Source organism: Aptenodytes forsteri, unplaced genomic scaffold, assembly GCF_000699145.1.
Source record: "Aptenodytes forsteri isolate BGI_AS27 unplaced genomic scaffold, ASM69914v1 Scaffold466, whole genome shotgun sequence".
Lineage (NCBI taxonomy): Eukaryota > Metazoa > Chordata > Aves > Sphenisciformes > Spheniscidae > Aptenodytes > Aptenodytes forsteri.
The window spans coordinates 318,180-334,725 of NW_008795119.1; the positions used below are offsets into that span (position 1 = coordinate 318,180).

The 16,546-nt window shown below is 48.9% G+C and overlaps 1 protein-coding gene across 2 annotated transcripts in view; it reads right to left on the reverse strand.

The window, feature by feature from the left end:
* Nucleotides 1-15,295, reverse strand: part of ASB10 (ankyrin repeat and SOCS box containing 10) — an 18,313-nt gene extending 3,018 nt beyond the window's left edge. The window contains exons 1-5 of one of the 2 annotated variants that reach the window (XM_009277091.2): nt 14,860-15,295; nt 9,526-9,793; nt 8,460-8,964; nt 6,966-7,079; nt 349-6,700 (exon numbers count right to left, since the gene is read on the reverse strand). In XM_009277091.2, the coding sequence (XP_009275366.1) occupies nt 6,515-6,700; nt 6,966-7,079; nt 8,460-8,964; nt 9,526-9,793; nt 14,860-15,172 (1,386 nt within the window). In that variant the 5' untranslated portion in view covers nt 15,173-15,295 and the 3' untranslated portion in view covers nt 349-6,514. Of the gene's footprint in view, nt 1-348; nt 6,701-6,965; nt 7,080-8,459; nt 8,965-9,525; nt 9,794-14,859 lie in introns of those variants that run through there. The other variant, XM_009277092.2, reaches the window with a different exon arrangement.
* Between the last annotated feature and the right edge of the window lie 1,251 nt (nt 15,296-16,546).

The window sequence follows — 16,546 nt, forward strand, 5'->3', positions numbered from 1 at the left end:
TCCCTGGAGGTATTTAAAAGACGTGTAGATTTGGTGCTTAGGGTCACGGTTTAGTGGTGGACTTGGCAGTGTTAGGTTAATGGTTGGACTCGATGATCTTAAAGGTCTTTTCCAACCTAAACGATTGTATGATTCTATGAAGTGTCATGGGGCAGCCCCGTGAGGTCCTCATGTGCTGGTGGACTGGTGAGAGGAGGGAGTTTGCCTTTGTGTGTCACATCCAGCCCCGAGGTCCTTTGGCAGTCCACAAACACCGCCCAGTCCCACAGGGTGAAACATGCTCAGTGCTTCCAAATGGCTGAAGTCTCAAAGCTAAAGCTTGTGACAGAAATCGAATAAAAGCAAATATTTAAATAAAATTATAAACTAGCATCAGCATTTATTTCAGAATGTCTTTTTCAGAAACCAGCGCAGGCAGCAAATTCAGAGCAAGGAAGCTGATAGAGCCAGTACAAACCAGTAGTTAAAAAATGCAAGAAACTAAGGGGAAGTCAGAGACATCAATGAAGTATCAGCAAAGTGAGCAGCGCTGTTAAGGGAAACGTGAAACTACCCTGGGGCCAAACACAGTCCCAGCGGTGACAGAGGCCAGTAGTAGACCAGTGTGGAAGAGTGACAAGACTATGGATCATAGATCTGTAATTAAACAGTCTGATCTCTTTGGGACTTGGGCTAAGCGCCATGCAGGATGAATTCTGGTCTGGGCTAGGGCAGATCTTCCAGTGATTTTTAAAAAAGCCAGAGATGAGAGATCTACATCCACCATAATAAGCTATTCTACGATGCAATTAACTAGTAGATTAATTACCCTTGCTATTAAAAATGTGTCTCATTTCTAATATGTGTTTGCCCAGCTTCAATTTCCAGCCACTGGATCTAGTTTTACCTCTAAGTGCCAGTCAGAAGAACTGGCAATGCTGAATAAACTCTGCAGCCTGCCCCTCAGAAAGTTTGGTAAGGCGCAGTTGAGGACCAGCAATGGATGTCAGCGTGGCGATGGAGAGTGCGTTTAGCCCACATGCCCACAGTGCTTTGTGGAAGAGTGCTGTCAACCCTTCCTGCCCTGTAAATCCAGGACCGAAGAACAGGTGCCTACAACTGCACACAGGACTCCAAAGACCGACCATGGTGTGTCCAACCACCACCTCTACGAAATTCCCACTGCCAGGAATCACTGGCAATCCACAACTCACTTATGGCTGTTCTCTGAACCCTCTCCAATTTCTCAATTTTTTTGAAATGTCAACCCCAGAGCAGGATGCCTCAGAAGCAAAGAATCCAAAGAATTGCAGTCTCTAGGCACCTGCCCCAGGTTTCTGTGTGTAAACACACATTCTGCATAATGAAAACCAAGAACTCAATAAATATTTCTGCTCTGTATTTGGAACAACAATGGATAATATTCATATTTTACAGTGGTAATGAAATACTTTCTATTCCATCAGTAATTAAGGAAGATGCTAAAGAGAAACTGTTTAAGTAACAATTTTTATAATCTGCAGGAGGATAACTTACATCCAAGAGTATTTAATTGGCTAATGAGTTCACTGAACCATTGATTTTTTTCTTTATAACAAATCATGGCACACTGGGGAACTTAAGATAACTGGGGGGAAAAAAAAATCCAATGTCTTGCCAGTATTTAAATGTGTTCACACGAATATCCAAGAAACTACAGAGCAGTTAGTTCAACATACATCCCAAGCAATCACAGACAAGCAGCTAAAGGATGTCCTAGGTAAATTAGTAAAAGCTAGAACCCAAATTACTGTCATTCAAATTAATGTCATTTGAAATAGGTACTTTCAAATAATTTTATGTAATGTTTGTAAGCCTACAAGTTTGATAGAGCTAACTAGGTAGATATGGCATGCTTCGACTCCTGTAAGTCATTTGACTTAGTTCTGCGTGACATTCTAATAAGAAAAATTAGCTGTATGCTACAGTCAGTGCGATTAGTATTAACAAATTTGAAAAATTGGGTAACTGAGAAGACTTATTCTATATAGCCATTTGATAGATGTATTTCTAAGTGTATTCTATTCACATATCAATGCTATATGTTATTAGTAATCAGGGAGAAAATAAAAAAAATTGCTGGTAAAATTGTTGGGGTAGATAAAAATGAATTGTTGGGATGGTAAAAGTAACAGGTGGCACTTGCCCAAGACAACCTAATCTGAATTGCTTGAAACACCAGGTTCATGAAAAACCTGTTTTGTTATGTCTAAGTATAAGGTGCAACATACAGGAAAGAAGAATGTGAGCTTCATTTTAAAACAGGGATGGCAACCCTGGACAGTAATGAGTCTGAAAAACATTTAGAGGTTGCAACATATGCCATCTGAAAACAAAACATGCTGAATGGGAGGGCATCACTGCCAAGGCCATCCTCCCAGACTGTGTAAATAATCAAGTAATGTCAAATATGAATCTAAGGTTCCTGAGGCATTTGTGTAGATTTCACATCCACACGGCTAAGAATAACTCTTACACAATCATAGCACAACCACATTTTGAATGTTGTGCGCAGTTCTAGTCCCTTCATCTCAAAGTGATGCATTAGAATCAGTAAAGGGACAGGAAAAGCCTGTGCTTGTGGTTAAGGGTTTGGTGACAGCTTCCACGCAGGGAATGACACAGTTGAATAGAATTCCAGCCCAAGTAAGGAGAGAAATGCCAGTGATCTATATGGTTTTGAATAGCATGATGAAGAGGAACAGACTATAGTTGCCCACATATTCTTAGAATACAGGAGTTAAAAGGCATCAAATGAAACAAGAAGGTGTCAGCGTAAAGACAAATAAAAGGCGGTGATCAATACAATTTGCAATTAAGTTATCCTTGCCACAAGGATATCAGAATGCTCAAACATACATGGGTCCAAAAAGTGACTGGTCAAATTTATGGAAGAAAAAAAAAATATCTCTACGTCTGCTAAATACAAAGAGGCCCTTTTGACTTAAAAATACCTGAAATGCAATTTACAGAGCTCAGGGGTGGGGATGGACATCCTAGGGAAGGGCTTTTCTATACTTGCTTTGTCCTTGTACCCTTCTATAAGTACCATTATGGTTTACTAGTCCACCCATTACGGCATGTCATGCTCTTTACTGAGGAACAGGAAAGATCAAGTAAGAGTCAAGCAGATATTCAAGGCTGGGAAGCCTCCAGGAGTTGATCTATCAGTTAAAAGAAAGGGATACTAGGAATAGGCAATGCCTTGACTGCACAGAGAGGGTCAGAGTAAGACCCAGTGGCTGCAGCTAGGATGGAAACTTCTGTCTAGAAATGGGATGCATTTTTATTCCCCCTGAGCACATCACTCCCACTTGGACAGCCGCACTGAGAACGTGGCAGTGGACTCACAATACTTCAGCCAGTCATGAGGGTGTCTCTGACTGCTCTGCCCAAAAACCCAGGTGGATGCTGAAGCAGGAACAACAGTATGTGCCCAAGAGACATTTCCAGTGAGCCTGGGACACTAGCAATCAGCAGCTGCCTGTGCCTGTGGCAGTTGATAAAAACACATCAGAACCACATGCCCCTGTGCTAATAATGTCACATGCTTGCCATCCTCAGTTGAGATCACAGCCCTCACACTTAGGACAGCTAAATTTCCCTGGAATAACTCCTGTCCCAGCAAGTACATTCAATGCTGCACTAGAAATTTCCCCTTTAGAAAAAGTAGCACAGCTTGTTATATCGTCAAAATGTGCTCTGGAACATCAAACCTTTTTAATTCTGTTCTTGTATATGTTTTTAAAAATCAATTGCTAATCAATTAGCATAACTGAGTTAAACTCAGAGCATTTGTTCTCAGCGTGCACTTAGCTTGAACTTTTCTGATTGTTTCAGTTCTGAAAAAGGGCTTGAGTGCCCAAAAGCTTTTCTGGTGGGGTTTTTTTTGGGGGGTTGGTTTTTTCCCCCTCAGTTAAATCAGTCAATCTGTAAAAGACACTCCCCTTTTTCTACTAGCCTCACATTGCTTGAAAATGGTTACTCAGTGGTATCCATACACACAATGAAATCATGCCCTTTTAATTTCAGGGGGAACACAGATGAAATCTAGTCCATGAAGACCTGTGCCCAGGGATGGCTTGCCCCTCTCAGCCACCTGCCTGATCTCAGCCCTCCCACTTACACTGGGATCCCCTACCTGCAAACCTGGTAGCTCTGAAAGGAACCCTGGAAATTCACCTGCAGTCCCAGCATGGGTCCTTCATTACAACAGATGCCTGTCTATGCCAAGACGCCTTTGTCCAAAGAGGAACTGGCAGTGCCAGGAGTTGGCCTGCCCATGTATGTAGTGGCACTGCATGCTGCTGTGTTTGCAGAAACAAAACACTGCAGGTTCACCTCTTTCAACTGAGCTGCCCTCATCACCCAAATGCAGAAGAGACTTCAGAACTAGCAAAAGTAATCAGCAAGACCTGAGACGTGGCTTTAAGTCTAACAGCTGCAAGAAACAATTACAAAATAAAGCAAACCATTAAATTCAATCCTTCCCTGTCCTTAAGGAGATAGTATCTTAGTGGCTGAGTACACATTACTGAACATATGTTATTGCAGGCATATGGACAGTGCTGGAAAGAAGGAGGACCGGTAAACCAGCCCCACATGTACTGCTCTGCAGACTGCCTTCATACCAAAGATAGCCATTCAGGCTAAGCAATTCCAGACTGTGCTGCCACCAAAAGGGATAGAACCTCCTTTTTCAGCTCCTCCCCTAGTCACAGACATGATCTGGCTAAAAATGAAGACTATGAAGTGGTGATTACAATTTGGGAGTAAGACTACAGGACCTGCTCCCATAAACAGATCACCCTGAACAGACATGCGAGCGCAGCCAGCAGGAAGGTGGTGACTTCAGGCTGGGTTCCAGCTCTGGTTCAAGGGAAATGCACTACTGATGTCTGGTAAGAGTGGGGGCCATTATCCAGGTATTTTAAAAGCTTTGACTCTCCTGCTCCCTTCATCTCTGTTTTGCAGATAGTCTTGGTACATCACCATGAGCCAACACCTCACCTCTCTGCCCATGGATGTCATAAAGCACATTGTTAAACCTTTTTGAGTTATACCATCTTTACACTGCAATAGTAGTACCGGCACACACACACAGGCTGCCACAACTGGTTTCCTGACGCCTTTTGTAAGCCTAACATGTGAACACATTCCTGTTGTATCCTGTTAGCATTCATGCTGTGGTGCATCGCTGGTGAGAGTGCATTAGGAATGGCATGCTGAACCTCACACAGTTATTTCAAGCTTGCTACTTCAGAGCAGCATGGTCTATAGTTGTGTAAGGTGGTGATAATTAGGGGAGCAGAGCTACACCCTGTGTCCTGACAGAGGCAGAAAAAGACAAAAGCACTGAGTCTGCTTAGCCTTCGGATCTGTGTGTTCCAGTGTCCTGGCACTGATGCGGACGTTAACAGAGGCCCTGAAAGACCAGTGCACCAAGAGGACCAAACTGCAGTGCTGCCCTAGTGTACCTTCTGCCAGCCAGCAGCAGTTCAGGCACTGCTTGAGTCAGAAGCAGGAATGGGGTTAGCTTACAGCAAATCTTTAAAGGATGGTTAGTGCTTTGATTTCTTTACAACTGTGTCTTTAAATCGCAGAAACAAATGTCACCCTTTACCTTGTCTAGAGTGCGGTGCAGCCGAGGCAGCAGTGGGTGGACCTGTACTGTGCTCTGGTAGATGCTAGCTGGGCTGTCACAGGGGCTGGCTGCTCTGTACCCAGGGGACCGGCGTTCTCAGGGCATGCTTCCTCCTCGCCCCACATCAAAGTCCTCAGTGCTGGCACAAGCACTGCTGTCCTGCCACAAGCTGCAAGGCCAGGCAACCCCAGACATTGTACCTGCATGGGAAGTGTTTGTCTGGGAGGCCTCAGCCCCACACCTACCACACATTCCCCCATGTCCTCTGAGAAACAGATGGATGCATAGGTCTGAGAGTGCACATGCCACTATGCATGGCATGTCTCATGGATGACCTCTGTCAGGACAGTCTTCAAGGCAAGGTAGAAGTTGTACTCTGGTACGTATAGAGAAAGACTAGGGTTTGTTCCAAACACCTTTGGGTACAAACTGTAAACAACTTGACTGAAGACAGGATCCCAACAAACGCCCAGGGCACCAGGGCTGCCTGGTTCAGGTTTGAGTTTGTAGATTTGGGATAGGGAGACCGATACCCTACAATCAAAGCTGTGATCAATGCAGTGTATTTGCTCCTTGTCCCACAAAATGCCCTAATCCCCATCTCTTGCTTTTTTTCATGAGTCTAGAGATTGTCCTGATTAGTATGGGTAAACAGAATGCTCCAAAATAGGTGCATGAGGCAGAGCACAAGCCTGGCTGGGACAGGGACACAGTGACAGGTTTGGCATGGGGGGCTGATGCGGCCTGGCAGGAGGTGTGCAAGAGGAAGGGGTTAGCTGGGAAAGCACAGACTGCACTGACAAGGGTAGAACATCTGCACAGAAAGACACAATAGGACTGGAACCGCAGCCCTTAGTAGAGGATGTCCTCGAAGCTGAGCAGCAGGAAACGGTGCAAGGCACTTGGCAGGTGCAGCTGAGACAGGACCAGAAGCAACCGGCCCTCCAGGAAGGTCCTGAGTGTGCAGCGAGCCAGGTGCTGCAAGGAGCGAGGTCTTTGCTCCAGGGAGAAAAGTGACTGGTAGAAATGTGGGTATTTCTACAGAGAGAAAAGAGAGGACCACAAGCAGATAAAGCTGAAGATACCACCTTGGGAGCAGAAGTAGAACCAGACATACCTTCACCTTACTCACTATGGTGCATCCTCCCTATCCCCCAACACCACCACCCCTGTGGCCCTGCACATCTCCACCCAGCCCCAGCCCTGCCCTGCCCCAAACCCCCCTCAGCCCCAAGCCTCCTCTGGCACCCTGCCGCGGTAGTCCAGCTGCATGTTCTCCAGCTGGCAGCATGCATTCCCTCACCTGTACAACCTCTGCGGGAACTGCTTCCACCCAGTCCTCAGTGACGCGCACGTGATCATAGCTGTTCATCAGGGCCTCGATGACACGCGGGCAGGTATGGCAGTACTGCAGCACCTGCGTCAGCGAGAGAGCAGATGAACACAGATTTTGCGCGAGGTCCTGCAAGCCCCACCTTCACCTCTAAAAAGCTGCACATGCTCAAAAACAGTCTTGGTAAATCTGAAGAACTAATGTCCTTCCCTCGTGTTGTCCCAGGAGATCAAACCCACTGATGGTGGGAAATGCCAGAGCACCACTCCTGCAAAGAGGGTGACTGAGCCAACATCCAGCATGCACAGCATTGTTGCATTCAGCACAGCTCGGTCCCCACAGCCTCTCCTCAGATGCAGGGACTAACATACATGGCCGGGATGCAGATCTCCTTCATCTGCCTCACTGCTGCAAGTAGCTCATAAGCAACCAACACTCTGCTTTATGCCAGGCCCACATTTTTCTAGTTAGAGCGTGAACCATTCTAAGGCAAGGACTGACACCCATCTTGCTGCTGTGTGCAGCAAGACTAAGACATACCATGCCTCTGATGAGGGCCACACAGGGGTCTCAGGGATGTATTGTGCCTGTTCGGCATGGAGCTGCAGAGACATCCTGCATCTGTGCTGTGTGCAATGGGTGTCCTAAGAAATACTGTGCCCATGTTAGCTGCTACACAGAGCCCCAGGAAGACATCATACATATTTTGTGCAACACATCTCTGGTGTGTACCATGCCCATGTTTTAACGACACATGTAGGTGCAAGCAACACACTGATGCTGTTTATCTTACACCACCAGTGTGGCCTTTGGAGCACACCCCACCCATGCATAGCTGCACAGAGGCAGATCCACAAACCACCCCCCCAGCTCTTGGCTCCCACTCCCTACAGCCCAGGCCAGCAGTAGCTGTCAGAGTCTATTCCGGCTCTATGAGTGATCCTCATTATCTGGCGTTAATAGGAGATTAATTAGTGTTAATTGTTGATTTTCCTGTATTTTCCCAAAGGGGAGAGCAATCTGCTGATCTCCGGGCTGGGTAATTATTGCACTGCTCAGGAATTAAGACAGGAAATTAACCCTTTGTTTGCTGGTGTCTTGCAGAGACAGCATGAGCTGGAGGGTACGCCCCAAAGAGGAGACACATCCCCCGAGAGGAAAAGGGCCAACACTTTCCGGGACAAGTCATTATGGAAACTGGGTAAGTACTGTCCACACAGCTTAGCAGACAGAAGCAGAAGAGTCCTACAGGAGAACATACCCCAGGAGAAAACTTCAGGGAATCCCTTACCAGTAATGCCAATTCCCCCCTCCCCAGCCCCTGGGAAGAGATAGGCAGGACGGCAAGCAGGCTCGCACAGAACAAGCCCTACTGTGACAGAAACATCCTTGCTCTCACTGGGGCCCTGATATTCACAGCCTTCCCTTCCCACCATGCTCCCGGCACAGCTGTGAGCCCCGCACCTTGAGGAGAGAGCCAGGCCAGATGCGAATGGCACCGTAGTTGAGCAGGGCTCGCACCACAAGCTCTGGGTGGTGCTCTAGCTTGTAGGCAGTTGCTTGCAGGATATTGTGCAGTGCCGTATTGCCACTGTAGTTCATGACATTGACATTTGCACCCCAGGCCAGCAGTAACTCTGCTACTTGAGCATTGGCATTCTTGCAGGCCAGGTGAAGTGGGTGCTGACGGTCCCTATCTGCAGCATTGATGCTAGCACCACTCTCCACCAGCAGCTGGCAGACCCGGTAGTAGCGGTCCATGTCCTGGGGTTGATGGGGCTGAGCACAAGCAGCATTCAGTGGTGTCTGCCCTTCCTCATTCTTTGCCTCCAGCTCTGCCCCATAGTGCAGAAGCAGCTGGACATGGTCTGTTAGGCCATGCCGTGCTGCTACGTGCAGTGCTGTGTCATCTTCCTCCTCTGTCCGACTGTTCACATTGGCGCCATGCTGCAGCAGCTGCTGGACACACCTATGTGGGCCAAGATGACTCAGTGACAAGCTCTCCTCTCCAGCTCCTATCCTATCTCCCACCCACCCCCTCCCATGTCTGTACCATCCCACTGCTTTCACTTTTCCCAAGAGTCCAAAAATCCCTGCTCCTCATGCCCTGGAGTAGTAGTCTTAAGCCAGGATGACTGGTGAGCAGAGATACTGTCATCCTAGTTCCAGCTAACTCTCCACAGATCTTTAGTAAATGTTGTCACACCCAGAGTCTGCTCCCACACACCCATGGAGGCCTGTCTGCATAGCACATGCCCTGAGCTTCACAGTGTGAACCATCAGCTCTGCATTGCTGGTGGGTAGCAAGAGAGCAGCACCAAGCTCAGCTGCATCAGCTGAGGACTGAGCTTGCAGCCATCTGTTGGACTTCAGAGGTGGTCCTGGTCCAGGAACAGGCAGTAATGCCACCCCATTCAGCAGCCATTACTGCAACCACCAGCCCACCTGCAGGGATGAGTAAGGACCCCTTCTACATAGGATGAGGCTCAAGGGGAAGAGAGGCCCACTGTGCCCCCTGGGTAGAACTCACTCGATGGAGTCTGGGCTCTTGCAGAGATGCAGGGGCTTATAGCCATCCTCAGAGACAGCCTCAGGGTCAGCACCAAAGCTGAGCAGCAGGCGCACGCAGTCTGTACTGGCTGCTGCACAAGCCTCATGCAGGGCAGTCTTACCCCCTGGTGCAAAGTTGACGGCAGCACCCCTGAGCAGCAGGAGCTGCAGGCAGTCTGTGTAGCCCCGGCTGGCTGTGATGTGCAGCGGCGTGGTGAGCTCCTGCTCATAGCTCAGAGACCACAGTCCTGCAGGGAAAGAGAGTTCAGGGAGCCATGTCCAGCCACAGTGCACAAAAGCACTGGGCCCAGACCTGCCCTTTGCCCCAGGGTACCTGATGTACAACCCCTCTTGAGAGACTCAGGTTTCCCCTCAAGGGACTGCCTTTTCCTGCCAGTCCCTGCTCTGCAAGGTCCCTGCCACTGGACTGGCCTGCCAAAGGCAAAGATCTGGGGATGACTCAGACTCCACAGCCATGCTGACAGGGAGCTCAAAGGAGCAGAAGCCTTGGGGCAGAGGCTGTTCCCAGAAAGTCTGCTTTTCATCTGCAGCTCAGTCATGCAGCACAGGGTTTCTGTTGACAGCAATACAGCAGATGAAGGGCCTAGGGGCACAGGCAGGGCTGAAAGCAGCAAAGTGGCTGGAAAGAGCACCATGCATGAAGCACCACAGTAAAACAAAGAGGTGCTGGAGCAGGCTGCCACGCACACAGGAGATTCAGACAAGCCCTGAGCATGGCACAGACAAGCAAGCTTCAGCACCGATGGACATCTAGGGCCTAGGAGAGAGCAACGGCTAAAACCTGCCAACTCTCAAAGATGCTGACCCAGCTGGAACCATGTCTGAGCTGGTACAGTCTGCTGGCAAACAGCCTGCAGCTGTTACAGGAAGAGGGCTCCTTAAATCATGCTTCTTGCTGCCCTTCCAGGCTGGGCTGGAGGACCACGTCCCAGACTGCATGACATGTTCAACACTACATCCCTCTCACCTCTTTCTCACAGAAGCAGCATGCGGTCAACTGTGTTTCCCAGGGCCAGGTTCAAACTGAACCATCTCGAGGACCTAACACAGGGCTGTGATAGTTCCTTGCCCAGCACAACCCACAGAGAGAACCAGCAGCCCAGCCCAGGCTGCACACGGACGGAACAGGCAGGCAGAGCCAGGCTACAGGGCAGGTCACAGAAGGAGCACAACCTGGAGCTTGAATCTCCTTTGCCCCATGGTGGAACCCAGGCAGTTTCCAAGCACTGGCACAAACCCCTGCTAGAAGGCCCCGGATGCACCTCACACTCCCAGACACACGCACACTCTCTCACAAGCAGCACAGGGGAACCCAACCACATCCCAGTGCTCTCACTCCCACCCCCACTCCTCTGTAACCCAAACAGCACCCATAACACACAATCCGAGCAATAGTTATGCCCTGCAGCATAAGAAAAAGGCTCTGACCCCCTGTTCAGCTGGGCCACACTGCTGGCCCGCTGCCCCCCTGCATACTCAGCCGACGGAAGTTGAAGCGATAGTTTTTCCACTCTTCCATGTCACTCGTGTCAAACACAGCATTGGGACTCAGGTCGTTCTGAGGGTCACTGAGGATCTCGGCCACAGTCCCCTGATCCCCAGTTAGCAGGGCCTGCCAGTAGACCTGGGCAGAGCCATCCACCTTCCGCGTGCAAATGGGCTCCTGACTCTTGTCTCCTCTGCCTGTGATGCTACCCATGATGCAGTACCCAGACCCCCTGCAGAAGCCAGGGCAGGACCTGCTGCTGCCTCACCAGCCAGGCTCTGAGCCTGTGGGTACAGCCCTACCAGTGCCCTGCGCTCCAGCTGACGGGCTGCCTGTCTGCCCTGGGGTGCTCCGCAGGGAGAGAGGACATGTCACATCACAGCTTGGCCCAGGCTGGGTACAGCTCAGGTCTCAGCTGTTCTATTCTGGGAAACCTTGTGACCAAATGTTTGGGCCAAGAGGCTGATAAGGACACTCTTCTCAGGCAGCAGTATCTCTGCAGTCACTGGCTGTGAAGGGACAGCCCCTAGGCAGGGCAGGGTAGCAGAGTAGCCTGAAGGGTAGAAATGGAGACAGGACATCACTAAGAAAACAGAGAGAGAAGTAGTCTGATGCCCAACTAGCCTGCTGTGTCATCTAGCTGCTGCCCAGACCACAACAGCACAACCCAGCTGCCTCCATACACCACCAGCACACCTTTGTCCAGCCCTTGGCTCCTTGCACATCTCCAGCACTGCACCTCCATTTGCTAGTTCCACCTGAGCCGTTGGCACTAAACAAGCCACAGGAAAGTTCTTTTTAATCAAAGCTTAAAGCCAAAGGACAGGTAGAAACAGGTACATTACAAGCAAACTAAAAACATACAAGGTAATTATCCTTTAGACCCCTTCCTACTTTTCCTTGAAATTCAGCCTTGCAGAGAACTCCTGCATGGTTTCAGTACTCCCTTTCCCATCCTCTGACAGTCCCCTCACTCAGGGCTCCTCACCGCTGTCCTTTCACCTGAGATGGCATTTTCCCCTGTCCCTACTTAGCTGTACAAACTCACCCTATCCCTACATTGGTTACAGAACAGTGCACTTTGCTCACAGTTCGCTAGCATTGTGTGTATTTTGTTCAGACCATATGTTCTAAAGAACACATCAAACTGCATGGAAGACTAGTAGCATTTAGTTTAATTTTGTGTCATGGAACTATTCAGATCATGCAGCTAAAAACAAATTAAGTGACCCCAATAGACCATCCAGCTGGTGGGATGCTCTATTCCCCCAAAAATATAAGCGGGTATCCCATGAGAGCCTGAGGTTCCCAATCACAAAAGCATCTCCAGGGAGACAAAAGGCTGTGTGTGTTGGTGTCAGTAACACCATACAATTCACACTTCCTCTGAGCTTCTTAAAATATCAATACAGATTACTTGGGAAAGACCAGGTCACTAGAATTTACTTTTAAGGTCGCTGGCTGGGTAAGTTTTAAGAAACTGTCCCTGCAGCCCAATGAGATACATAACCAAAGCCTTAGGTAGCATTGTTGTGGTTTAACCCAGCTGACAGCTAAACACCACACAGCCGTTCGCTCACTCCCCCCACCCCAGTGGGATGGGGGAAGAGAATCGGGGGGGGGGGGAAGTAAAATTTGTGGGTTGAGATAAAGACCGTTTAATAGGACAGAAAAGGAAAGGAAAATAATAATAATACTAATAGTGATAAAAGAATATACAAAGTAAGTGATGCACAATGCAATTGCTCACCACCGCCAACCGATGCCCAGCCAGTTCCCGAGCAGTGGTCATCACACCCCAGCCAACTCTCCCAGGTTTATATGCTGAGCATGACATCATATGGTATGGAATACCCCTTTGGCCAGTTTGGGTTGGCTGTCCTGGCTGTGCCCCCTCCCAGCTTCTCGCTGAAAAGTCCTTGACTAGTATAAGCACTACTTAGCAGCAACTAAAACATGGGTGTGTTATCAACATTATTCTCCAGCTACTAGGAAGAAAATTAACTCTATCCCAGAGCCAAAACCGATAAGCATGAAGTTTTGCTTTGGTTTTTGTTCTATATCCTTATCTGATAAATTTGGCAGTACATTTTTGGTCTGTGCTTGATGAATAATCTTGTTTGGTTGGGTTTTTCACATCTTGAAACTTTAGTGATAAGAGCAATTTCTGTGTGAAGTTGTTTTACATCAGCTGTTGTTTTCTTTGGGGCACAAATCTTTACAAGCAGATTGACTTGCTGTTCAAGTGTCTGTCAGCCCAGCATAAGACAGGAGTTAAAATGTGCAATTAGTATTTTTCTGACAAGTGGTCTCAGTTACACAAAGGGTAATACCTTTTGTATTTTTATTCCTAGGTAGACTGTAACAATTCAAAACCTGGGTTGTACAAATCTTGGAACTCAGTAAATAATCTTCACCACCCACAAGTAGCAGCACTTGCATCTGCAAGCCCACCCTATCTGTTTGTCTCTTGCTAGTGTGGATCCCCACAAAACAGTCATGGTCAAGCTCTATCAGTGTGCTCCATAGCTTTGTGCCAGGACACTTGAAAAGAACCCACACCTGTACGAAAGCGGCCCTCATCAACAGCTCTTCCATTCTGGAACAGGGGGGCTTTTGCCACAAACCTTCTGTGGAAGAGTGGTGCAATTATGGCCCCTCCACACCTGAGACTCCCCATCTTAAATTCTGGGAGTCTGCCTGCACCACACTACTAACAGACAGCAGCAAGGACATGCACCTCCAGATTGCTAAGCACATCTCTCCCTTTAACACATCAGCTATGCTGCTTACTGAAAAGCTTATAGATGACATTGATGAGAAGGTAAGCAAAATGGACCAGAGAGTATGGAAGCATGTGTGGTAGCCACAAGATGTATCTGGGCAAGGTATAGCGAGGTGTACAGATGGGAGGAAACACCAAGAATGACCAGCTTCTACCTCCTGTCACCCAGGACAAGCTTGCTTCCACCATCTCTCTGATAGACTAGATTTCTGCTCCCCTTGCCCACTCCATCTCACAGAATAGAACAGCTTGCAGGGTGCAAACCCCGCATGTGAAAGAAAGCAAAACAGCAAATGCTTTTGTTCTGGAGCAAAGCCCCCCTCCAGCTGATCACTGTTAACCCTGCCACATCAATGCCCCTGCAGCTTCTCAAAGTGAGTGTTTGAAGCAGGGATCGCAATGGCTCTGCTTCACACCCGGATTTCACCACAGCAGCAGGATTAGGTAGATAGGGAGCAATTGTGGCTTGGTCCCCAAGCAGCTACCTACAAGGCTGAAGCACAGCCATGCCTCTTCCTCAGGATATGGGCTAAGCTCTGCCTGAAGGGCACCGCTAAGACCTCTCTGCTGTTCCCAAAGTATGTCGCTGCCTCCAGTTTCTAATGAACTGAAGTAACAGACCCAACTTAAGACATAAAGCAGGAAAAGCATCCTTATGCCACCTGATGCCTTCTCACCCACGCACTCTCTCCACCTCACACATACCTCATATCTATCCCAGCAACCTCTAACAGGACAGTCCTGATGTTGTTCCTTTCCAGCAGCCCTTCCAGGGGCCATATTCTCACTATTTCCCAGTAGATCTGCCCCTGGCCACCTTCAACAAGCCTGCTACTATTTGTTCTATACCCCTGAAATCCTCCTTCTTTATATAAAAGCCTTTCTTCCCAAGTCCCTCTTCCACCACCCTGTCTCCACCACCGGGGATTCCTCTCAACACTTTTCTCAGGTGTCTGTGCTCTTTCTCTGGTCCCCATCCTGGGCACTTCCCATCCCCCCATGTCCCAGCCCTGCACACCCACCAAATTTCCTGCTAGTCCAGCGCAGCTCATCTCCCTTTGTCTCAATGATGAGATTGATGGCTGCACTCTTGGTGAAGTACTTCTGCACCATCTCCAGGTCCCCAGTGAAGAGCGCATTCTGGACGAGCAGATCCCGGCACTCCAGTGGCTCCAAACGGCTGTTCTGGCATCCCTGGCCAACTGGGCTCAGGCTGTGCTCGCTGTGGTGGTACTGGGGCCTTATACGCCAAGAGTACTTCCACTGATCCAGCTGCTCCTCATCCAGCTGCAGCAAGCGTTGTGTGGCAGAGCTGAACGGAAAGGTGCAGCCCATTATGGGGAACAAAGAGGGTAACTCTGAACCTTACAGTAAACAAGCTGCTGCAGGCGAGAGCCTCTTATCCAAGGCTACGTCCTTTGCAGGTTGCTCCTGGGTTCCAGCTCCCCAGCGTCTGGCTGGATTCAGGCACAGGCCTGACTCACTCAGTATAAATAGTCCTGCTTGGCAGCTCCCCTTCACCACCTCCCCTCCTTCCAAGAGCTTATTTTCAGTTGCTGGATGCAATCACCAGCACAGATTAGGCACAGGAGAGGGGTAGCAGGGAGCCTTGAAACACTCTCTATGTGCTTGCTTGTTTGCTCTGCAAAGTCTCCACTCTGCACTGTGCTCCCACTTGGAAAGAAACAGAGCAAGGTGGGGGCAATCACAGTGGGGGGTAGCTAGAGAAAGGCCTGCAGCAGAAGTGGTGTCAGAAGTCATAAGGGACTGAGTTCAGAGGCCTTCCCCACAGGCAACTCCACAGGGACCAAAAAAACCCTCATAAGCCCCACACACTGCTCTTGGGAACCCAGCATCTTCACTAGGGCAGCGAGGCTGGCTGCCTAGATGTGGCTGAGCAGAATAAAGGAGGGCGTGTAGGCAAGCCCTGGGAAAAGCAGCTTGTATGACATGATCCAAGTTTCCTAGCAATAAGGAAGACAGTCTCCCATGCAAACCTCAAGAGGTTGACAAGTGTCTTCAGGCTTCTGAGTGGGGGTATGTCCAGCTATGCCATCCACCCCTCCAGCCACAGTGGGTCACATTCGGAGGGGTGAAAGATGCTGAAGCCCCCTGCCCCAGTTACCACAGCTCACTCTGCAGGACATTAGCTAGGATGTTGCGGTAGCTTGTCATAGGTTTGGGACCTGTTAAATTTTGTTTACCTCCAAATTACTCTCAAGTACTCAAGAAGTAACTAACCTGTTAATTGCTGTGTCCCTGCCAACATGAGAACCTTCCAGCTGGGCAGGCTGTGAGTGCCAGCAATGACAACAGGGACTCATTAGCTGCTGTGGGAATTTCAGCCAGTATTCTCTACCCAATCCTACAAGTGAGAGTGTCTGGTGTCACTGGAGTGACACAGCAGAGACCTGAAAGAGTGCCTGAGGGCTAATGGGGGTGTGGACCCAGACCACATACCTCTATGTGGAACTGCTACACTGACCCACTGACTTGCTCCTGGACCATGCTGTTCCACTGGACAAGGAGGTTTTGTTAGAAGCCACGACATCAGCCCACCTGACATCTCCTGGACTGTACCATCTATCCTGCAAAACAGGCAAGTTGTGTCACTTGTTAATATTAAATATATGTGACCAGAAGGTTTTTACGTTTTGGGGGCTGTTTTTTGGGGGAGGGGTTGTTGTTAGTGTTGCTTTTTTTCTTTGG